The 24907-nt window shown below is 44.5% G+C and overlaps 1 protein-coding gene across 1 annotated transcript; it reads right to left on the reverse strand.

The window, feature by feature from the left end:
* Positions 1-482: 482 nt before the first annotated feature.
* LOC116967358 (NFU1 iron-sulfur cluster scaffold homolog, mitochondrial-like) lies at positions 483-20168 on the reverse strand. The gene is made up of 8 exons (XM_033013867.1): positions 19955-20168; positions 17197-17300; positions 11913-12048; positions 10389-10455; positions 9256-9370; positions 8697-8760; positions 2462-2636; positions 483-679 (listed from the first exon to the last, which is right to left on the reverse strand). Exons 1-8 carry the CDS (start codon positions 19999-20001, stop codon positions 644-646), a joined length of 744 nt encoding a protein of 247 aa, XP_032869758.1. The 5' UTR covers positions 20002-20168; the 3' UTR covers positions 483-643.
* Positions 20169-24907: the final 4739 nt, after the last annotated feature.

Here is a 24907-nt window from a genome sequence, read left to right on the forward strand (position 1 = left end):
TCTATCTTCGGTGTAAACCAGCATCTGCAGTTCCTTCTTACACAAGAATTCATGCTTCATTGACAAATCTAAATTTAAATCTAATATACTCCACCTCCAAGATAAACATCTAATTTATGTTTCCGACCGGGTGATTGGACTTTTCTTCCACGCCCATCTCTTTTGTCATTTAATATTCCCTTCCTGTTTTGCAAGGAGCTTTGTATAAGGTAAATTGTTGCATAGCTGCTCAAAGACATATCATCCCAACCACTAAGATACCAGAGGAACAACGATTTCTGAACACTTGAGGATGCAGGGGTAGGGGGAAATTGCCCAGGTTCAGCCGTGGCCTTATTCAACAGCGGAGCAGATACAAGGTCCACATAGCTTACTCCTGAAAGGCAGGAATGGAGGGTAGAAAATGGAAGCCTGAAAACTGCAATACAAAAGGTTGCATATCCCATCCGTTTGAAATCAAAAGATCTGGATCAAACCCCACCTCAGAGCTTAATATTCTTTATTGCAAAATATATTACCAAACAGTTTTGTAACACATTGTTTCATCATTTGTTAAGGTGCACACGGAGGGAAACAGTCAGTCACTTTACTGGAGTGTACGACCATGTAATCAGGTCAATGTTTGGACTTAGTCAGAAGCAGTTCACAAAAGTTCTTTTTCTTTTTCTTCATCTACAACCTGTTAAAAAAGTGATCAATAATCAAACACATTGCTTCTTTTTTTCCCCCAATTACATTTCTCGTGCCTACTGAGTGAGACTTAACACTGATCAGAGTGAAGGCCAAAAGGTCTGGAATTAGGCAAATGCAATTATATTAAGTTTTCACTCCATCCACAAACATAAATATTCTATTCTTCCACCGCCACTGAGGTGACTGCAGTGTTCATCTTCTGCAGTTATTCATAAACAGCATCTCCCTATTTTGCAATCTCCATCATCTAGTGGGGCAGTAGTCATTCAAGAACCATTCACTTGCAAATTCCCTTCTAAGTGAATAAGCATTCCAACTTAAAAAAAACATCTCCACCCATTTCTTCATCATCCTTGGGTCTATATCCTGGAACTGCCACATAAACACTGTGGCAATGCTGCAGTTGTTCAAGGTGGCAGCTGGCCAAAACCACCTCGGGGGAATAAGGCACAGGTATTAAATCTGACCTATAATTGATAAACAAAGCAGCACTGTTTCCACCACGCATATATGAGCTTACATGCCTCTTTCAGGGTGGAAGAGTTTCGTTTTGAGATACAACATGATAACGGCACCTTTAGCCCACCGAGTCCACGCTGACTATTTATCACCCGTTCACACTAGTTCTTTGTTTAAGAAAGAACTGCAGATGCTGGAAAATTCGAAGGTGGACAAAAAATGCTGGAGAAACTCAGCGGGTGAGGCAGCATCTACGGAGAGAAGGAATTGGTGACGTTTCAGGTCGAGACCCTTCTTCAGACTGAAGGGTGTCAACCCGAAATGTCGCCAATTCCTTCTCTCCATTGATGCTGCCTCACCCGCTGAGTTTCTCCAGCATTTTTTGTCTACCCACACTAGTTCTATGTTATCCCACATTTTATATCCACTTGTGACACATTGACGTTATCAAACTTTCTCATTCACTTCCTACACAAAGTGTCTCTCCTGTCTGGAACGACTTAAATCAGGAGACTACAATCCCAAATTCTGCCATGGAGGACTGAGATTAGACAAGGAAGCTTTGGAATCCTTAGTCCAGAAGTCCTGGGATCTCAGTCAAAGTATATTGAAGACCGAGATTGATAGATATTCGCAACGGAGAGAGCAGAAGATTGCCGAGTAGTATTGCATCGTGGAGTTGAGGTAGAAAATCAGTTGTGAACTTTCCAAATGGTAGAGCAGCTTCAAGTATCCCCGAACACTCAAGTTATTCATACATTTAGGTTAGAGTCATACAGCACGAGAATACAGACCCTTCAGCACAACTTGTCCACACCGACCAACATGTCCCATCTACACTAGTCCCACCTGCCTGCATTTGTCGCGTACCACTCTAAACTTATCCTATCCATGTACCTGTCTAAATGTTTCATAAACGTTGCGATAGTACCTGTCTCTACTATTTCCTCCGGCAGCTCGTTCCATACACCCACCACTCTGAGTGTAAAATAGTTACCTCCCAGGTTCTGTTAACTCTTTAACACATCACCTTAAACCTATGTCCTCTGGCTCTCGATTACCCTAATCTGGGCAAGAGACTGCGTTTACAGTCTGAAGAAGGGTCTCGACCCAAAACATCACCCTTTCCTTCTCTCCAGAGATGCTGCCTGTCCCACTGAGTTACTCCAGCTTTTTGTGTCTAACTGAGTTTACCTGATCAATTCTTCTCTTGATTTTGTACATCTGTTGTTTTTCATGTCCAGATGTCCATCCTGAAAATAACCTGATGCACAGAATAATCAGAATCACGCCATGGCTACGCATTTACCTGGATAACACCTTCCACCTCTGGGACATAGAACTGCAGCATGTTCTGAATTCCACTCTTCAATGTCACGATGGAGCTGGGGCAACTTGTGCAGGAACCCTGTAACATCAACTTCACGATACCATCTTCAAACCCTTTGTAAATCACATCACCCCCGTCCTCTTGAACAGTGGGCCTGGCAGTTATATGGATGAGAAATATAAACAGTTAATACACTTCAGTCACTTTATAACCACTTCTTCTAGTGAGTCTTCCATTAAAATGAACCAAACTATTTTCCAAATCTTTTCAATAATTGATTTTAAAACAAGCGTCAGCTGAATATAAAACACCAGTGGTCTGTCTAGAGTCCAGAACCTTGGAGGTTGAAGTGGTAATCCATGGGCAGTTCATTCTCTGATTAGTGAGAATGGAACTGAGTCCATGGTTTCCATCTGGTGTTTGCTGGTTTCTTGATAGCACAGAGAAGAGATCACAAATAAACATAAATAGACCCAGTGCAAAGTACTTACAGAACGGAAAGAGGTCATTCAGCACCACTGGTACATGTTCACAAATTCATCAGGTTTTTGGGAGCAGAATTAGGCGATTTGGCCCATCAAGTCTACTTTGCCATTCAATCATGGCTGATCAATCTTTCCCTCTCAACTTAATTCTCCCCATAACCCCTGACATTCTTACTAATGAAGAATCTATCAATCTGCGCCTTAAAAATATCAATTGACAGCCTCCACAGCCTTCTGTGGCAATGAATTCCATAGATTAGCCATCCTCTGACTAAAGAAATTCCTCCTCATCTCCTTTCAAAAGATATGTCCTTTTATTTTAAGGCCAGGACTCTCCCACGTGGAAACATCCTCACCACATCCACTCTATCCAGGCCTTTCACTCTTCTGTAACTTTCAATGAAGGGACCCCTCATCCTTCTAAACTCCAGTGAGGACAGGCCCCATGCCGTCAAATACGCATCATATGTTAACTCAATCATGCCTGGGATCATTCCCGTTAACCTCCTCTGGACTATCTCCAATGCCAGCACATCCTTCCTCAGATAGGGGGCCCAAAACTGATCACAATACTCCAAATATAGTCTGACCAGCGCCCGATAAACCCCCAGCATTACATTCCTGTTTTAATATTCTAGTCTCTCTCAAAAAAAGTTTGCAACCTGTCATCCATACATCCTGTTTTCCTCAGGTGTATCCTTCTCAAACACACCTTTGCTTTTGAACTTGTGGCACCTTCTTCCATATTCTCATACATGAACACAAAGTGCTGAAGTAACTCAGTAGGTCAGGTAGCATCTCTGGAGAACATGGATAGGCAACGTTTCGGGTCGGGACCCTTCCAGAAGAGTCTCGACCTGAAACATCACCAATCTATGTTCTCTAGAGATGCTGCCTGATTTGCTGAGTTACTCCAGCACTTTGTGTGTCCTTATGTGTATTAACCAGCATCTGCAGTTCCTCGTTTCTACATTCTTGTAGATTCACCAGAATTCCACATTTTGTTTATTTGATCCTAACATATTTTTGGCTCCGAGCTCTGGTCTCCACATGCAAATGTAAAGAAACGTCTGCCACAGGTCTACTGTATCAAAACATTCACATATTTTTAGACCTTTATTCAAAGCACCCTTGAGTTTGACTCCCTCCAAGACATCTGATATTCACTTCCTGTTCCATTCATGATGCAAATGGTTTAACTCTTTCCAAAGGAAGTTGATATGCTTAGCATTGAAGTGATAGTTTCCCTAGAATGGTGCTGGGATATCAGACTTTCTCTATTGATATTGCTATATGATAATCAAACAGATGGGGAATTTATAACTGACCTCATGCTTGCCTAATATGCAGCAACAGCAAACAAACCACACCAATTAAGAACAAATACATGTACATACTACAAATACATAAAACGGACATATATTTACGACTTTGAAGGGAAAAGAACACGTCATTAGTTTAAACATGCCGGGAGATCCTGTTCTATTGACAGCTCTCAGTGATCAATTGATTTAGTGACATTGAAATCCTGAAAAGCAAAGATTTCTCAGACAAATATGAAATAAGAGACGTACCAGGATATAAGTCTCCGGTTTGCATGTTAATTACATCCTGGTGCATTTGTTTGATTGATGCAACAATAAAGGTCTTTGAAAACCCAAGTAATGATCAACATTTAGACAATTAATTGGCCTTCATAATCCTCATCCTAACTCGGCGACATGCACAGCCATGCACTTGTTTTCCAATTGTGTTTTGCACTAATGTCTTGTTTACATAATCTTTCTTCTCACTGCCTTGCAAAATTTATATGTAATTTATGTGAACTGCTTGTATCCCTTAGGTTGAAGATTGACCCAAAATGGCGGGTTAGGAGGCATCTCTGGAGAAAAGGAGCAGGTGATGTTTCGGGTCAAGACCCTTCTTCAGAAACCTGTCTAGTGATGTTGATTAAGAAAGCTATGGCATCCAAATTAGCAAGCTTAACATCGCATTTGAACGGGAGCATGTCAAACTGTAACTCCTTCAGAGTTGCACTAAGATCTAAGATCTCAGACTTCATTTAGGTGCTCAAGTTTCCCATGTGTCTCTGGAGGAATATAATCAGACCACCTCATCTTTCCAATATCAAAGAAAAGCTTTTGGAAAGCAGAGGCAGTAAAGAGAATCCCGCCATTGCACCTTGACTGAGATGACACATCTCAGAATGGTCACAGAATGATCTTTAGGTCAAAAACTCTTGTGCAGAAGTGCTTTTTGAAACAAAATTCTCCATATGTAAAATGATCAGGAGGGATAGAGAGAAAGGAAAAGGAGGTGGGGTAGCGTTGCTGATTAGAGAGGAGATTAACGCAATGGAAAGGAAGGACATTAGTTTGCAGGATGTGGAATCGGTATGGGTAGAGCTGCGAAACACTAAGGGGCAGAAAACGCTGGTGGGTGTTGTGTACAGGCCACCTAACAGTAGTAGTGAAGTTGGAGATGGTATCAAACAGGAAATTAGAAATGCGTGCGACAAAGGCAAAACCGTTATAATGGGTGACTTCAATCTACATATAGATTGGGTGAATCAAATTGGCAGGGGTGCTGAGGAAGAGGATTTTTTGGAATGTATGCGGGATAGTTATCTAAATCAACATGTAGAGGAACCAACGAGAGAGCAGGCTATTTTAGACTGGGTATTGAGTAATGAGGAAGGGTTAGTTAGCAGTCTTGTTGTACGTGCCCCCTTGGGCAAGAGTGACCATAATATGGTTGAGTTCTTCATTAGGATGGAGAGTGACATTGTTAATTCAGAAACAATGGTTCTGAACTTAAAGAAAGGTAACTTTGAGGGTATGAGACGTGAATTGGCCAAGATTGACTGGAAATTAATTCTAAAAGGGTTGACGGCGGATATGCAATGGAAGACATTTAAAGACTGCATGGATGAACTACAAAAATTGTTCATCCCAGTTTGGCAAAAGAATAAATCAGGGAAGGTAGTGCATCCGTGGATAACAAGGGAAATCAGGGATAGTATCAAAGCGAAGGATGATGCGTACAAATTAGCCAGAAAAAGCAGCATACCGGAGGACTGGGAGAAATTCAGAGACCAGCAGAGGAGGACAAAGGGCTTAATTAGGAAAGGAAAAATAGATTATGAAAGAAAACTGGCAGGGAACATAAAAACTGACTGCAAAAGTTTTTATAGATATGTGAAAAGAAAGAGATTAGTTAAAACAAATGTAGGTCCCTTGCAGTCAGAAACGGGTGAGTTGATCATGGGGAACAAGGATATGGCGGACCAATTGAATAACTACTTTGGTTCCGTCTTCACTAAGGAAGACATAAATAATCTGCCGGAAATAGCAGGGGACCGCGGGTCAAAGGAGTTGGAGGAATTGAGTGAAATCCAGGTTAGCCGGGAAGTGGTGTTGGGTAAATTAAATGGATTAAAGGCCGATAAATCCCCAGGGCCAGATAGGCTGCATCCCAGAGTACTTAAGGAAGTAGCTCCAGAAATAGTGGATGCATTAGTAATAATCTTTCAAAACTCTTTAGATTCTGGAGTAGTTCCTGAGGATTGGCGGGTAGCAAACGTAACCCCACTTTTTAAGAAGGGAGGGAGAGAGAAAACGGGGAATTACAGACCAGTTAGTCTAACATCGGTAGTGGGGAAACTGCTAGAGTCAGTTATTAAAGATGGGATAGCAGCACATTTGGAAAGTGGTGAAATCATTGGACAAAGTCAGCATGGATTTACAAAAGGTAAATCATGTCTGACGAATCTTATAGAATTTTTCGAGGATGTAACTAGTAGCGTGGATAGGGGAGAACCAGTGGATGTGGTGTATCTGGACTTCCAGAAGGCTTTCGACAAGGTCCCACATAAGAGATTAGTTTACAAACTTAAAGCACACGGCATTGAGGGTTCAGTATTGATGTGGATAGAGAACTGGCTGGCAAACAGGAAGCAAAGAGTAGGAGTAAACGGGTCCTTTTCACAATGGCGGGCAGTGACTAGTGGGGTACCGCAAGGCTCAGTGCTGGGACCCCAGCTATTTACAATATATATTAATGATCTGGATGAGGGAATTGAAGGCAATATCTCCAAGTTTGCGGATGACACTAACCTGGGGGGCAGTGTTAGCTGTGAGGAGGATGCTAGGAGACTGCAAGGTGACTTGGATAGGCTGGGTGAGTGGGCAAATGGTTGGCAGATGCAGTATAATGTGGATAAATGTGAGGTTATCCATTTTGGTGGCAAAAACAGGAAAGCAGACTATTATCTAAATGGTGGCCGATTAGGAAAAGGGGAGATGCAGCGAGACCTGGGTGTCATGGTACACCAGTCATTGAAAGTGGGCATGCAGGTGCAGCAGGCAGTGAAGAAAGCGAATGGTATGTTAGCTTTCATAGCAAAAGGATTTGAGTATAGGAGCAGGGAGGTTCTACTGCAGTTGTACAGGGTCTTGGTGAGACCACACCTGGATTATTGCGTACAGTTTTGGTCTCCAAATCTGAGGAAGGACATTATTGCCATAGAGGGAGTGCAGAGAAGGTTCACCAGACTGATTCCTGGGATGTCAGGACTGTCTTATGAAGAAAGACTGGATAGACTTGGTTTATACTCTCTAGAATTTAGGAGATTGAGAGGGGATCTTATAGAAACTTACAAAATTCTTAAGGGGTTGGACAGGCTAGATGCAGGAAGATTGCTCCCGATGTTGGGGAAGTCCAGGACAAGGGGTCACAGCTTAAGGATAAGGGGGAAATCCTTTAAAACCGAGATGAGAAGAACTTTTTTCACACAGAGAGTGGTGAATCTCTGGAACTCCCTGCCACAGAGGGTAGTCGAGGCCAGTTAATTGGCTATATTTAAGAGGGAGTTAGATGTGGCCCTTGTGGCTAAGGGGATCAGAGGGTATGGAGAGAAGGCAGGTACGGGATACTGAGTTGGATGATCAGCCATGATCATATTGAATGGCGGTGCAGGCTCGAAGGGCCGAATGGCCTACTCCTGCACCTAATTTCTATGTTTCTATGATTGCTGACCAATTCACCTATTGAAGTATGACCAATTTCCCATGGGAGGTGACCACTAAAATAGGGTGTAGACACAAATGCTGGAGAAACTCAGCGGGTGAGGCAGCATCTATGGAGCGAAGGAATAGGTGATGTTTCGGGTCGAGACCCTTCTTCAGACTGATGTGAGGGTGGGCGGGGGGGGGGGGGGCGGGAAGAAGAAAGGAAGGCAAAATAGGGTGATTCACACCCTACTCAAAGAAAAAATAAACTCTTTAATTTTCATACGAGAGAAAAGGCCACTATTCAGTGGCTAAGACCATGTCCAGTACTTAGTTCAGAGATGCAGAATGGAAACAGGCTTTTCGGCCCACTGAATCCGTGCCGGCCAACAATCGATCACCCACAAACTAGTTCTATGTTATCCCAGTTTCGCATGCTACACGCTAGGAGCAATTTACAGAAGCCAATTAATGTTTAAAAAAATGCACGTCTTTGGAATGTGGGAGGAAACAGGAGCACCGGTAGAAAAGGCACAGGGAGAACGTACAAACTCCACACATATGGCACCCGTAGTCAGGATCAAACCCAGGCCCTACTCTACTGTTGTGTCACCGTGCGACCCATTTGACAGCCCTTGATATCAGAAACAGGTAAATACAGGATGATTAACGTGTACATTAATACAGAAACTCATTCGGCAGAATTCTACCGGTACTCACCGAATTCTGGTGTCCAGCAGTTCTTTAATTATGGCTACAACTTCATCATCATCCTCTGACGGAGCTAAACCACAAGGAAAATCACAAGTGTTCATACATTTTGAGCAATATATTTTAAATAATATTTAGCGTGGTCAATTGCATATTTTAAATGTGATATGAGAGGGTATGCAGCTGAGTTCCTGAGTCGGAGCCAATTCGACTGGTAAGTGCCCTGTTCCATAATGCCGAGGACATCATGTTTATCTTGATCATGTTAGTCACAGGTATTAACTCCCAGACTCAGAATCCAAGTGGGTCATGCGTTACTGAAACCAGACATTACCAGCTTTTACTCCAAACTGCAAGGCCACCTCCTCGCCCAGTCTCTCTCCAACACTTTGATTGTGCTGATTTATCGCATGTGCCATAGGGCAAGCGAGGGATCCAAATTGTCCAATGTTCTCCCCCCCCCCCCCCCCCTCATGGTCCACTATTCTTCTCCCCCCCCTCCCGGTGGTCCCTTGATATGTCTTGATGCCTGGGTGATGCTTCCAAGTAGATTGACACATGCACCCACCTGTATCGGAAGAGGGAGCTTCATCTGTCACCACAGGAAGGCCTGATGCAAAGAAATCCATGATGGTGGCGTACACATCTGGTTTGAGGAGCTTCCACTGCACCTCAGCATCTGTCTGGAGATGTACAGAATACAATCTTGGAGAGAATGTGGTGGCTCTGCCCCATCACTGGCTCTTCGTCCCTTCCTCCCGCCCGGAATCATTAACTGATTGGAAGGTACTGCATGGAAGGCAGGCCCTTCGGCCCACCGAGTCCAGGCCAACCATCGATCACACTAGTTCCACGTTATCCCACTTTCTCATCCACTCCCTACACACTGGGGGCATTTTACAGGGGCTGATTAACCCAGAAACCTGCACATCTTTGGGATGTGGGAGGAAACCGGAGCACGCGGAGGAAGCCCACGTACTTACAAGGAGAACATGCAAACTCACAGAGAGCACCTGAGGCCAGGGTTGAACCCAGGTCTCTGGTGCTGTGAGGCAGCAGCTCTAAAAACTGCACCACTGTGCCACCCTAGTGATTGGTGACCTCACTATATGGAGACCTGGTAGAGTGCTTACACAATCCTTTTTTCAACAAATATACTGTTGGATCTGCATCCCACTGACCCTTTCATGCGTTCTAAACTGTAACTTGTTTTCATAGAGTCAAAGAGTAAAGAGCACAGAAGCAGGTCCTTCATCCCACTGAGAATGCACCCATCGTTGTGTACGCACCTACAGAAATCCCACTTTACTCTCCCACAATTGACCACTCACCAACATACGAGAGGCAATTTGCAACGGCAATTTAATTTACCAACCTGCACGTCTTTGGGATGTGGGTGTGAATCATAGCGCCCAGAGGAAACCCACACAGTCACAGAGAGAACGTGCAAACTCCACACAAACAGCACTGGAGATCTGGATTGAACCCGCATTGCTGGAGGTGTGAGGCAGCATTTTTCCATCTGTGTTACCGTGCTGCCCATGCCCGCCCCTATCGTCAACCTTGATCCCTTATTTCTTATGGTCTATTGGAAAATGTACCTTTTGTAATCGCTGAACACACCCGAGGGTTTTTCATCAAATTTCCTCTGGTTTTTCTGTTCTTACAACACTGGAAGGAACCAGCACACTTTGTCCTTACCTTAGTGATGGTGATGAAGTCAGGCCCAAAGAACACGCCCTTCACGCCATCAATTCTGAACAGCTGTCTGACAAATAAAATGAAAAACCTTCAGTCAAGATGGCAGAATTGCTGCTACTTATTGAACTCATTGGCTTGTGATTTCCTGGAACCAGCCCTGCAAGATTTCCGCGTCTCACCGTTTCTTCCTCAATGCTTCCTCATCTTCTCCAGAAATCCCCGTCCCATTGCAATCACTTCCCGAATACTTCCCCCTTCAGCTTCTTTACCTTTCTCCACACTGAAATGCCTTTGCTCTGCTCTGAAAACAGCTGTACAAGGCATTGGTGAGGTCACATTTAGAGTAACGCGTTCAGTTTTGGTCACCCTTTTCAGGGAAAGATGCAGTTAAGCTGGAAAGGGTGCAGAGAAGATTTATGAGGAAGTTGCCAGGACTCGAGGACCTGAGATTATAGGGAGAGGTTGTTCAGGCTAGGACTTAATTCCTTGGAGCACAGGAGGGTGCGGGGTGATCTCATAGTGTATAAGATCATGAAAGAATAGATAGGGTAAATCTAGAGTAGGGGAATTGAGAACCGGTGAACAACATAGGTTTACGGTGTGCTTGGGGGGGGGGGGGGGAGATTTAATAGGAACCTGAGGGACAACTTTTTTTTTTTTAACTTACAAAAAGGACGGTAGGTATATTGAACGGGCTGCCAGAGGAGGTAGTTAAGGCAGGTACTATCACAACACTTAAAACACATTTGGACAGGTTCAAGGTTAGTTTAATGTTACGTACCAAGTAAGGTACAGTGAAATTCTAAATACTATTGATAAGATAGGTTCATTGATAGGATAGGTTTAGAAGGATATGGGCCAAATGCAGGCAAGTGGGACTAGTGCAGATGGGGCATGTTGGGCTGAAGGACCTATGGTGTATGATGCTAAGTGGCAGAGGGTATCATAACCACCTATTAATGTGCCACTTCATGTACTCAGAAGGCATATCCATACACACATCCTTACGTTATAGCATTAATTTCACCCACAACTGTCAATCTTGGAGAAAGCCAGTCTCATTTCTACTCTTCCCACTCAACGATGTCCCCTTATCCAGTTTTGCTTGTCCAACAAATGAGAATGACTCCATTCTCTCCTGAACTATCTGTACCATATCCTCTTCCAAATTTTCCCTTCAAGAGTCGCCCTTCAATGAATGAAGGCGGCACAGTGGCGTAGCGGTTGAGCTACTGCTCTACAGCGCCAGAGATCCGGGTTCGATCCCGACTACGGGTGCTTGCCTGTACGGAGTTTGTACGTTCTCCCTGTAACCTGTGGGTTTTCTTCGAGATCTTCGGTTTCCTCCCACACTCCAAAGACGTACAGGTTTGTAGGATAATTGGCTTGGTGTAAATGTACAAATTGTCCCTAGTGTGTGTAGGGTAGTGTTATTGTGCGGGGATCTCTGGTCGCTGCAGACACAGTGGGCCGAAGAGCTTCTTTCCGTGCTGTATCTCTAAACTAAACTAATCTAAACGGTACCTAGCCAGTGGGGAGCAGAAGGCATTGCGGGCTGCCGAGAAGTCCATGGTTCCTGCTTCCAACACTGGGCAGCCAGGGATAAACTTCAAGCTGTTCGGGTTCGGCGTGTCCTGAGTTTGAATAAACATACTTCTTGCTGTAAAAAAAGGCAACAAGGAAATTGATCATCATCGGGAAGATCTACTGATTTATTCACTCTGACCATTACATTATCACCAGGGCCAGGGAGTGTAATGGCATGAATTGTGAAAGATCGTGTTGTATAGAACATAGATTTTTTTTTAATCCATTAAGTGTTCTGTACATCCCTCTCAGCTGAAGAAAGGTATCAACCCAAAATGTCACCTATATTCCCTCCACAAATGCTGCCTGACCTGCTGTGTTATTCCTAAATTTTGAAGCATAGTCACCATTGCAAAATAAAAACACAGCATACTATTGCACACTACAATTCTACAATAATCTAGGGTCACTCTGGGTTATGGACGTCCCACTTATGACATCCATACTATGTACGAGAATTTTCAGAGACCAGCGAGATGGATTGGTGGTCCAGCAGTATCAGAACTCACCCCCCCCCCCCATGGACCCTGATCTATAATAACCAGTTTCCCGAAAGGTCACCTGTCAGTGTTCTCCACAGTAGCTGCCTGATCCACTGATTTACTCCAGCGCCTGGTGTCTTCAACAGAAATGCCTTGTTCAGCCAACACATCATTAGATATGAAGAAAGGCCTGACTCTAAATGTCACCTACCCATGTAGGGTGATGATGATGATGTGGGCTGACAACCAAGCGGTATAAATATTAAGTGTAGGAAAGAACTGCAGATGCTGGTTTAAATCGAAGGTAGACACAACATGCTGGAGTAACTCAGCAGGACAGGCAGCATCTCTGAAGAGAAGGAATGGGTGACGTGTCGGGTCGAGACCCTTCTTTGGTCATGATTAAATGGTTGATTAGGCCCTTCTTCAGTCTGCAGAAGGGCCTCGACTGAAACATCACCTATTCCTTTCTCCTGAGATGCTGTCTGACCCGTTGAGTTACTCCAGCATTTTGTGTCTATCTATGATATGATGATACTTTATTGTCACATGTACCTCAGGACAGTGAAATTCTCTGTTTTGCAAAGAATCTCGTCTAACCATTCGGGGTGCTGCCTGACCTGCCGAGTTACTTTCTGTTGTGTTTCAGCATTAGATTAGCAGTGGTAGAGTCACTGCCTTACAGCGAATGCAGCGCTGGAGACCCGGGTTTGATCCCGACTACGGGTGCTGTCTGCAAGGAGTTTGTACGTTCTCCCCGTGGGTTTTCTCCGAGATCTTCGGTTTCCTCCCACACTCCAAAGACATACAGGTTTGTAGGTTAATTGGCTTGGTAATTGTAAAAAATGTCCCTAGTGGGTGTAGGATGGTGTCAATGTGCGGGGATCGCTGGTCGGCGTTAACCATGTGGGTCGAAGGGCCTGTTTTCGCGCTGTATCTCTAAACTAAAAACTAAACTAAATGGGCTCATCAGCTGGTGACTCCTATGCACCACCTAGTGGCTAAGATTGGCTGAGGACTGGTATGAAGTGGTGTCTGAGAATGTGGCTATCCAGGATTTTACCTTATTAATAACAATAAACACGGGACCTTGCTTACTTTACTAACTCCATGTAACATCACGGCTACAGAGACTTACATCAATTCTTAAAACAGATAAGAAGTAAGCAGTGAATTAAGCTCTAAAGTTAATTAAAAAGAGGGGTGTGCCACATAAACCTTCGCTAAAGAGTTACAACCCTTCCCCAAAATCAGAACCAGTCAAATTTGTTAGTTACTTCTCCTGGCTGATGTCTTTAATGCAAATGATTTTAAAATCACATTCCTGGAAGGCTGTATAAACTGTTCAGACATTCTGCAGGTAAGTATTCCTTAAGTAGGGTTATGTAATTAATTGAAGATATCTTCCTGCCTAAGTTATAAAGCTTTTAAGAAGGAACTGCAGATGCTGGAAAATCAAAGGTAGACAAAAGTGCTGGAGAAACTCAGCGGGTGCAGCAGCATCTATGGAGCGAAGGAAATAGGCAACGTTTCGGGCCGAAACCCTTCTTCAGTTATAAAGCTGTTTAACAGTCAAATGAGCTGTGCAAGGAAGCTCGATATACTAGTGGCAGAGGTCAATGAGATGCCTATAAACAATGAACAGTTCCTGCAGCAAACTCTTTACAGCCTAACAAATCTCCACTGCAATGATCTTTCCATTGATCTGCACTTACTTGGACTGAACCTGCTACACTGACCCAACATCTCCCAAGTAATCCTTTAAAAACTTCATGACATAGAAACTAAAAATCTGAAAGTTTTTAGGTTACGGGGAGAATCAATAGCACAACCCTAATCCAACCTCGGCAACTGAACACTGCAAACCACTTTTTGCACTTCCATGGATTTGTTATCTAAATGTGTATTTTTGTACTAATAACCTGTTTTGTTTTCTTTTCACTCTCATTTAATTCATGTACAATGTTTTTGTATGACGTCTGAGTTGATGTGCCTCTGATGCTGCTGCAAGCAAGAGATTTATTGTGCCTCTACCTCACAGTATTTGTGCATTTGACAATAAACGAGACTTAACTTGAAGTTCTTTAACATTGGACGAACATAGTATAACATAGAACTCGTGTGAACGGGAGAATCATTGGTCGCCGTGGACTTGGTGCGCTGAGGGCCTGTTTCCATGCTGTTTCTCTAAAGTCTACACTGACATGATGCTAATTGAGGTAAGAGAAGGATACAAGCTCTCCTGTGGCTGTCTTGGCAGCAGTTAATTATTTCCTCGGGTTTCATCATCTTAGCAGCAGTGAAGACAAATGCACCACTAGAGTTGCAGGTCTGCCAACACTCTGGGCAGGTGCCAACTACGCAGGCCAAGAGAGACTAAACCCAAGTTGCATCTGCAGAGGAAGTTTCGGATGCCAGCTACGTTTTAAATTGTTCTGAAATGAAAATGAACGTTTCCAAGTCGATGTGTTTTTAAAGCAAGTGGCGATGACACAGAGAGATGGAGAGAAACAGAACTGGATCAACAGTTTTAAGACGCAAGAACTGGAGCGTGACTCCGCATTAAATGCACGCAGTAATTAAGTTTCCTCAACCAGACTGAGATACCCATGGGAGGTGGGACCATTGGATATCATCAACACTTAATTAAAACATTTCACAGAATCATGAAAAAAAAATAACAAAGCCATTCATGTCTGCTGGCTCTGAAACTACAGCCATTTTATGGAATTTAGAAGAATGAGGCAGAACCTCATTGAAACATGCAGAATAGTGAAAGATCTGGAACAGTGGATATGGAGAGGATATTTCCACTAGTGGGAGAGTCTAGGACTAGAGGTCATAGCCTCAGAATTAGAGGACGTTCTTTAAGGAAGGAGATGAGGAGAAATTTATTTAGTCAGAGGGTGGTGAATCTGTGGAATTCTTTGCCACAGAAGGCTGTGGAGGCAGTCAGTGGATATTTTCAAGGCAGAGATAGATAGATTCTTGATTATTACGGGTGTCAGAGGTGATGGGGAGAAGACAGGAGAATGGGGTTAGGCGGGAGAGATAGATCAGCCATGATTGAATGGCAGAGTAGACTTCATGGGCCGAATGGCCTAATTCTGCTCTTATCACTTATCACTTTATCATTGGTAATCTGTGGCTCTCTCCTTTGCAGTTTCTGATGAACTATGGATTAATCTTCTTGTTCTCAGGTAGACTGCTCTAGTGCTCTAGTAATCTATCTCCCCTCTTGATCCTTTATCAATAAATCTTTATCTTTGAAGACTGACTGACTCATCATAGGGGTACATCAAAGCCATTCATCACAAACATCTGTTGGGTCATTTCCAAATCAATACACTAAATTTTTTTTTAAATTTCCTTTTAAATTGAAGCAGACAAAATTAGTTACTAGGGAAGACACCACCTCAAAAGGCAATTCTGAAAAAATAACAAATAATTAGAATGGGCCATTCAGCCCTTCGATCCTGCCCTGACTTTAATCATGACCTCAACATTTTCCTGTCCATTCTCCATGATTCTTTTAACATGTAAAAGTTTATCTCTTTGAAAATGACTTTCAAAATACATTTGGACAGATATATACAGAGGAAAGGTTCAGAGGGCAGTGAGCCAAATGCAGGCAAATTTCTAGCCCAGAAGGCCAACTTGATCAGCATGGACAAGGTGGGCCAAAGGGCCTTTTTCCATGGTGAAAAGCTTCATGACTATTTTGAATAAAACCAATAACTGATTCTTCACAGCTCTCTTGGGTAGTGAATTCTACAGACTCGTCACCCTTTGATTGAAATATTTATTTTCATTTAAATTCAAAATGGTCTTTTTATTTTGAGATGATGGCTCCTAGTTCTCGACTTAAGTCAAGGGAAACATCTTCCCAGCTCCTACTCTTCAAGAACGCTGTGCATTTCAAGGAGGTAAGTTCAATGTATTTTTATGGACAATGGGGTCTGTTGAGAAGGTGGTGTAGACGAATGAATGGGTTTGTCTTATAGCCTATTCCCTCAAATTATCTTGTCCTTTGGTTAAATTGTAATTTTCAGCAAGGAGCTGGAACCAAATTCTAATTTAGGAAGAATGGCGTCTTGATATTGAAATAACCAGACAAAGATGATTCTTCTAAGGGGACACAAGTCCAAATTGAAATTGGCAAACAACAATGACTTCTTTTACTCAACCTTGGCCTGCTTCAACTCTGCTAATTTTAAGTAGTTGATCTGTCTGCAAGAGTGAGATCTGAGAATGGCAATGTAAAGATACATTTAAGGTGCAGCTAAATAAATGTGCCATGTTAACAGGCAAATAAATAGTTGCTGATTTGAAAGCTAAAATGGTGGGTTGGGGGGAAGGGGAGGGGGAAGGCACATGTATATGGATCTTAAAACACTTGCCTGAATGGCTTGTTTCTGTGATGAAAAATGTTATGCGATTCTCCACCCATGTTTAATTCCCCCTCACCTCTATTCTTCCACTCTTGTACTGCACTCAATTACTTTTGGCAGTTTGCGTTCTAAGATGGGAACAAATCCCAGATGTGTTTCTATAATAATACAGTAGCTTTGCTCAGCATTATCGATATTATTTTTTAAATCCCAGATTAATTTAAACAATTAACCAAATTTAACTTTGACTCTTGTCCCCAAATTGTCGATTCCAGTTCTTGATTATTACTAGACAATTAACAGAAGCATGAAATTGCTATACCATCTCCGGTGTTTTAAATCGCTTACAGGAAACAAAAGATGAAGGTGACGAGAGCGGAATTTTTTGATGTCGCATGCCACTCCATTGCTTGGTGCAATATAAATGCTTCACTTGTTGCCGCGAATGTATCCTGAAAAATATGAAGTAATAAATTAACAGAGCAGTAACGCATCCAAAATTACAACTCTCAGCAGTGGGGGAAAAAGTCAACATGCTTAAAAGGAAACCAATGCAATTATTGTGTATTTTTGGACCAGTGGAGGAGATATATTTTTATTCAAGATTTGTTGTAATCTTGCAATTAGTTTACATCAAAAGTACAGCTCAGAAACAGGCCCTTTATCTGATGATGTCTATGCCAAACATGTTGGTAAATTAAACTCATCCATTCTGCCTGCACAAGATCCATATCGCTCCATTCACTGCATATTCATTCATGTGCCCATCCAAAAGCCTCTTAAATATCACTGTTACATTTGCTTCCACTACCACCCCTGGCAACGCAATCCAGGTACTTACCAGTCTCGGTGTAAAAATACTTGCCCCACATATCTATCTATCTATCTATATACTATTAAAACTCTGTGGCTGCCGCCTGCCGTCCGGCTGCCGCCTGCCGTCCGGCTGCCTTTCTGCCTTTGATTCATTGCCACGCCGAATCCAGACGCTCAATCGCCGAGATCTTTTCCATTTCGGTAGAGATTTCACTTTTCTTTCTAAGTATCCGCTCCTCATTACATTTCGTCGTGTTTAAGTACACGTTTTTAATCAAATCCTTCTCCCCCCCCACTCACTCATTTTGTCGCCTCCTGCTGGCCAGCGACCATAACGGCTGCTGGCGCCCGCATCTCGCCTCAAAGACGCCATTTAAAAACAGCCGCACTGCTCATTCCTGAGCCGCTTGAGTTGGAGGACCACGTCTCCCGTGGGGGCTACGGGTAGGGAACGGCTGCGTTGGGGGAGCAGACCCAACGGGTCTGCCCTTGGTCTAGTCTCCTTTAAATTTACCCCCTTTCACTTTAAAGCTTTGCCCTTCGGTATCTGACATTTTCACTGAAGGAAAAAGATTCCGACTATGTACCCTACCTATTATTCTCCTCATTTTTTATACTTCTATCGGGTCTCCCCCTCAGCCTCTGACACCCCCAAAGTTCTATAATGCTGCACCATGACTTCCTGACTCTTGTGCTCAAACTCTCAGCCGATGAAGGCAAGCACACCATACACCTTCTTTGACACTCTATCCACTTGCATTGTCAGTTACAGGGAACTATGGAGTTGGACCTCAAGACCCCTCTGTACATCACTGCTGCCAAGGATCCTGGAATTAACTGTGTACTCCGACCGCCGGCCTATAACATCCTGAAGCCGCCGTCTCCGGTAGGAAAGTGCCGATTCGGGCGCTCCAAGCCGCAGAGTGCTTGACCGTCCCGACGTCGGAGTTTTGATCATCCCAACGAGAGGGCCTGTACATCGGGCCGCCCGTAGCAGCGACTACGGAGGGTTTATGGCCCCGACCACGGATGAACAAAGGAGGAGGACTGACTGAACTTTGTTGCCTTCCACCACAGTGAAGAATGCTGTGGTGGATGTTTGTGTTAAATTCTATTGTGTATTGTGTGTTCTTTTTTTTAAGTGTATTGCTGCTGGCAAATTCATTTCACTGCACCTCTGACAAATTGACTTTGACTTTTACTTTCCCCTTACATTTGACCTTCCGAAGTACAACACCTCACATTTGGCATTTCTCCACCCACATCTGTAACTGATCTATGTCCTGTATTATACTATCTATGGTCTGAGGAAGGGTCTCACCAGTTCCTTCTCTCCAGAGATGCTGCCTGTCCTGCTGAGTTACTCCAGCATTTTGTGTCTATCTTTTATGTCCTGCTGTATTCTTTGACAGCTTTGTTCACTTTCTGCAACTCCACTTTGCTAACCATCCCATCAACATTTCCATCTGTCATATATACACACACAGTATGTCTTCTTTTCCAGGGGCATATAAAAAAGATCTGGCTAATATTTTTCCTTACTTATGTTATTTATTCACTGTTACTTTGCAGTTTGAGAGAGCCTGTTGTCAGCTTGGCTGTCACATTCTCTGAATTCTAACATTCACAACCAGCACTTTGTTTGTACATTATGGGTTAGAAAACATTTTCTTGGTGTGGGCAACTAGAGCGAAAGACATCCCCCATCAGGAGAAGTGTTTTCCGACCCGATACATCACCTATTCATTCCCTCCAGAGATGCTGCTGGACCCGCTGAGTTATTCCAGCATTTTGTGTCTATCAAAGACATCTGTTTGCTGCAGAACCCATTATTCTAGTCTATCAGCACTGATCAGAGCACTAATGCAAACTAATTCAATTCAAATATAAAAATAAAAGTGTGTATTTCTGAGAATTATAATTTCGTAGGTAGATTTCAGTGGAAACTGGAATTATTTTCACAGAGGACAAAAGTTTCTCCTCCTGCCTTATCCTTGCAAACACATGAGATGGGAATGTGTAGGAAGGAACTGCAGATGCTGCTTGAAACGTCACCCATTCCTTCTCTCCAGAGATGCTGCCTGTCCCGCTGGAGTTACTCCAGCATTTTGTGTCGATCTCATGTGACTGTTGCAGTGTCTGTTGCAGTGTTATCTCAGCAAAGCCTTTAAAATACACGCAGGCTTCGACTGACAATTGTGCGCTTACTTCCCGATGTCGCAGACGTGGATACTAGTTCTACAGATGATCAGCTGGGCTGCAAACCCCCAGGTAAGAGCCACAGACTCACCTTGAAGACAACAACCAGCCAACCTGCCTCAACTTCGCCGCTGCCATCGTTGATACAGGCAACCCAGGTCCTTCCTCGCCGCTGTCTCTCCAAAGTGACCCTACTTATTGCTCCTAATTTAGCTGGAGAACGGGAGGGGAGGGCTCCTTTCGCTAGAAAATTCTCACAAATTAAAAAAATATATAAAGATTTCAAAGCGCCTGGTTTATTCTAAATATATGTGCAAAAGTACCGCGGCAAAGTAGGCGACGCTGACACCCACAGCGCAGATAGAGCGGTTTCTGGACACGTAGATTGTGTGCTCGGAGGATAAAAAGACCCGGAAGAAATTAGGTTTAAATGTAGTTCAGACACAAAATGCTGGAGTAACTCAGCGGAGACAGGCAGCATCTCTGGAGAGGAGGAATGGGTAACGTTTCTGGTCGAGACCCTTCTTCAGACTCATTTTAACTAAATATAGTTTAGATTAGTTTAGAGATACAGCGCGGAAAGAGGCCCTTCGGCCCACCGAGTCCATACCGACCCGCAATCCCCTACACAAACTAGGGACAGTTTACAATTTTACTGAAGCCAATTAACCTACAAACCTGTACGTCTTTGGAGTGTGGGAGGAAACCCACACGGGTCACGGGGGAGAACGTACAAACTCCCGTAGTACTAACACAGCGCCCGTAGTCAGGGTCGAACCCGGGTCTCTGGCGCTGAAAGGCAGCAACTCTAACATACTACGATTGCTGGAAACAGAAATCATTGACAAATAATTAAAACAAACAGTCAAATTCAAACAAAAACACCTCACACCAGAGTTGAAAAAATTAATAAACCAAGTTTGGATTAGTTAGTTTAGTTTGGAACGAAATTCCTTGATCACTTAAAGCTCAGAGAGTAAACAGCCCTCTTTCCTTTCATCAAGGCATAGTGCTATGCAGCAAGGGAAACAGGCCCTAAAGCCCAACATGCTGACCATGTTGCCTCACTTTACTGCGCCTGGTACACCCCCCCCCCCCCCCCCAAATATTTATATCCATAAACTGTGTCTTTTAAATGCCATAATAGTACCCACCTCGACCATTTTTTCTGGCAGCTCCTTCCATTTATGCACCACCCACTGTGTGATAAAGTTGTCCCTCAGGTCACGTTCAAATCTTTCCCCTCCCACCTTCACCCTCCAGTTTTAGACTTCCCTACCCTGGGGGAAAAGACTGTGGTTATGCACTTTGTCTATGGTCCTCATTTTTATATCCCTCTTCAAGGTCACCTCCCAGCCTCCTATGCTCCAGGGAAAATTCCCCTTGCCTCTCCAACCTCTCCTTATAAATCAAACCTTCCAATCCTCATAACATCTTTGTAAATCTTTTTAGCACCCTTTCCTATTTAATGACATCCTTCCTATAGTGGAGAGGCCAGAACTATATTCAATACACCAACTGTGGCTTTACTAACAGCTTGAGCAGTTGGAACAGCCTGCCTCAACTTAGTATTCAATACCCTGACTGATGAAAGCAAGCATTCCAAATACCTTCACCATGTGGAAACAAAGAACCGCAGATGCCGGTTCACAATAAAGAAAAACACAAAGTACTGAAGTAATTCAGCAGGTCAGGCAGCATCTCCAGAGAAGAGATAGGTGACGTTTAGGGTTGGGACCTTTCTTCGGACTGAAAGGGGGGGGGGGGGGGGGGGGGGGGGGGGGGGGGGGGGGGGGGGATCCACAGCACTCCCCAGAGCTCTATCATTTACTGTGCAAGTGCTGGCCTAATTTATCTTTGCAAAATGCCTTGTATTTCTCTAAATTCCATTTGTCTTTCCCTAGGTCCGTTGGCCTCTATTGTAATCTTGGGTAACCTTCGTCACGATAGAACTATACCACCAATTTTAGTGCCTGCTGCAAATTTACTAACTATCTATATTTCTAAAAGTCTGTTCTTGACCGGTTTTGGCCATCTGTGCTGCGATTTCCGAGAGAACGCCGCCACCTACGGCCGTCATTTTTGGCCACCTCGCTCAGAGCCCCCCTTCGCCATATGTGTGCCGAGGATTTTTCCCGTCGATGAAAAATGACAGAGATATTAATGTTTTTACAAAATTCCCCATTCTCTCTGCTGCCCCCGCTGGAGGCAGGGGAAGGGACCATAAAACCAGGAAGTGGTGTGCCTCAATTAATCTCTGCAAGCTGGAGCTCTGTCAATTAGTCTCTGTCACTCTGAGCTCTGAATGACACTGAACAAATGTCTACAGCACTGCGAGTACCCTTAATTTCGTTTGAAAATGAAAATATAGTTAGTTTGATGAAGTAAAAAAGCACTGCCTGCAAATGGTTGTTTGGGTTGAAGTAAAAAGGCACTCTCTCTCTCTCTCTCCCTATCCCTCTCTCTTTCTCTCTCTCTTCCCCCTCTCCTCTCTCCCCATTTCCTCTCTCCCCCCTCCTCTCCTCTCTCCCCCCCTCTCCTCTCTCCCCCCCTCCCCCCTCTCCTCTCTCCCCCCTCTCTCCCCCCCCTCTCTCTCCCCCCCTCTCTCTCCCCCCCTCTCTCTCCACCCCTCTCCTCTCCCCTCCCCTCTCCTCTCCCCCCCCTCCTCTCTCCCCCCTCCTCTCCTCTCCTCTCTCCCCCTCCTCTCCTCTCCCCCCTCTCTCCTCCCCCCCCCTCTCTCCTCTCCCCCCCTCTCTCCTCTCCCCCCCTCTCTCCTCTCCCCCCCTCCTCTCCCCCACCTCTCCTCTCCCCCACCTCTCCTCTCCCCCCACCTCTCCTCTCCCCCCCCCTCTCCTCTCCCCCTCCCCTCCCCCCCTCTCCTCTACCTCCTCCCCTCCCGCCCTCTCCTCTCCCCCTCTCCTCTCCCTCCTCCCCTCCTGCCCTCTCCTCTCCCCCCTCTCTCTCTCTCCCCTCTTTTTCCTCCCATCCATCCTCTCCCCCACCGTCCCTCCCCTAAACCCCTCCCCTCCACACACCCTAACCCCCTTCCCTCCACCCTCCCTCCCCCTCCCTGCTCCCCACCCCCCTCTCAGCACACCCTCTCTCCCTCCCCTCCCCCTCTCTCTCTCCCTCTCTCCCCTCCCCCACCCTTCCTCCCTCCCCTCCACACCCCCTACGCTCTTCCCTCCCCCCTCCGCCTCCCCCTCCCTGCTCCCCACCTCGCCCCCTCTCAGCACCCTCTCTCTCTCCCCCTCTCTCACCCTCTCTCTCCTCCCCCACCTTTCCCCCCTCACCCACCCTCCCTCTTACTCTCCACTCCACCCCCCTATCCCTCTTGCCCCTCTCTCTGTGTCTCTGTCTCTCTCTCTGTCTCTGCCCCTTCTCTCTCTGCCCTCACTCTCTACGCCCGCCCCCCCCCCCCCCTCTAGATGTGACTGCGTTGGGGGCTTTGCGTCAGTAGATAGGGTGGTTATGGGGTAAAAGGAGCAAATTAATAATATTAATATAATATCAAGGGGGGTAATTAGCGCGAGTGTGGGGGGGGCGGGGGATAGTTAGTGTGTGACGCTGCATGCCGACTCCCCCCCCCCCCCCCCACAACCGCATGTTGGGGGAACAGACCCAACGGGTCTGCACTTGGTCTAGTATCATTTATAATCTCATCCAGAGCATTAATAGAATTACCGGATAACAGTAGACACAGCACCGATTCCTGTACATCACTTGTTACAGGCCTTCAGCCCGAGAAACAATCCTCTACCAATATCTTCTGTCCCCCCACTTCAAGACACTTTTGTATACAATTCACTAGCTTGCCCTGGATCCCATTTTATCCTCTCTATTTGCCTAAAACCTGCTGTTTCTCATTTATTCTACGCCACTGATCTAAGTATTAATTGTATTTCTTGCTCCACAGATGTTGAGTACAATTCTGCCTGCTGAGTACAATTATTTTTTGTTTCCTATATATTTCAAAGTCATACTATTTCCATTACATGTACAGTAGGTGGCACAATAAGGATTTTCCCATCTATCGCTTGGATGCCATTTTAAAAACTGGTGAAGCCCATTGTAAACTGCTTTAAGAAGCAGAAATGTACTTAACGAAGAGAATATCAAATCCTAATATAAACTGAGCTCTAGCATTATAATCTGTCAAAATGACACAGACATGGCCGCACATGAAAAATCCTTACCAGGGCATCACTGTAAGAGGCTTACAAGCATTTTATCCTGACACACAAAATTAGTTGCTTTTAACTGCAGTCAATCTTATGATTCCAAAAGCAGTTGAGGCGACAGGGACAATATTTGCTCTTCAGATTATGCCTGAGGAATTATGACAAAGTCCTAAGGCATAGGAAGGAGCTGACTCTAGTTCACTTCAGCCTGTCATCTGAAAGATATTTAAATGTGCTGTACTGTGACAGTGGAATGACAATGTGATGAAATGCCCAGGACATTTGAACCTACAACCTTCACTTTGCAGCCAACTCATATCAGTGGAACATGGACGACACCATGCATGAATTATCACTGAGTAGATGCATTTGACAAAAGGCTCCAGTTGTCCCACATTTAGAATATATTTCATGCCCTGTTTGAGTCTTATATCCAATTTACCCAAATACAGATAGTGAAGCTTGCTATGCTTTTCAACTGATATGTTATCATTGTTATGTTTATTAATGGGGCGGCACGGTGGCGCAGCGGTAGAGTTGCTGCATTACAGCGCCGGAGACCTGGGTTCGATCCCGACTAGGGGTGCTGCCTGTACGGAGTTTGTACTTTCACCCCGTGACCGCGTGTGTTTTCTCCGAGATCTTTGGTTTCCTCCCACACACCAAAGACGTACAGGTTTGTAGGTTAGTTGGCTTGGTACAAGTGTAAATTGTCCAGTGTGTAGGATAGTGTTTGCTGGTCGGTGCGGACTCGATGGGCCAAAGGGCGCTGTATCTCAAAACTAAACTAACGCCAATCTTCCATTGTTAGGACGCACATTCATATGACAGTGTTTGTATGTCCTAATAAAAATCAATAATAT

Source organism: Amblyraja radiata, chromosome 39 (genome assembly GCF_010909765.2).
Source record: "Amblyraja radiata isolate CabotCenter1 chromosome 39, sAmbRad1.1.pri, whole genome shotgun sequence".
NCBI lineage: Eukaryota > Metazoa > Chordata > Chondrichthyes > Rajiformes > Rajidae > Amblyraja > Amblyraja radiata.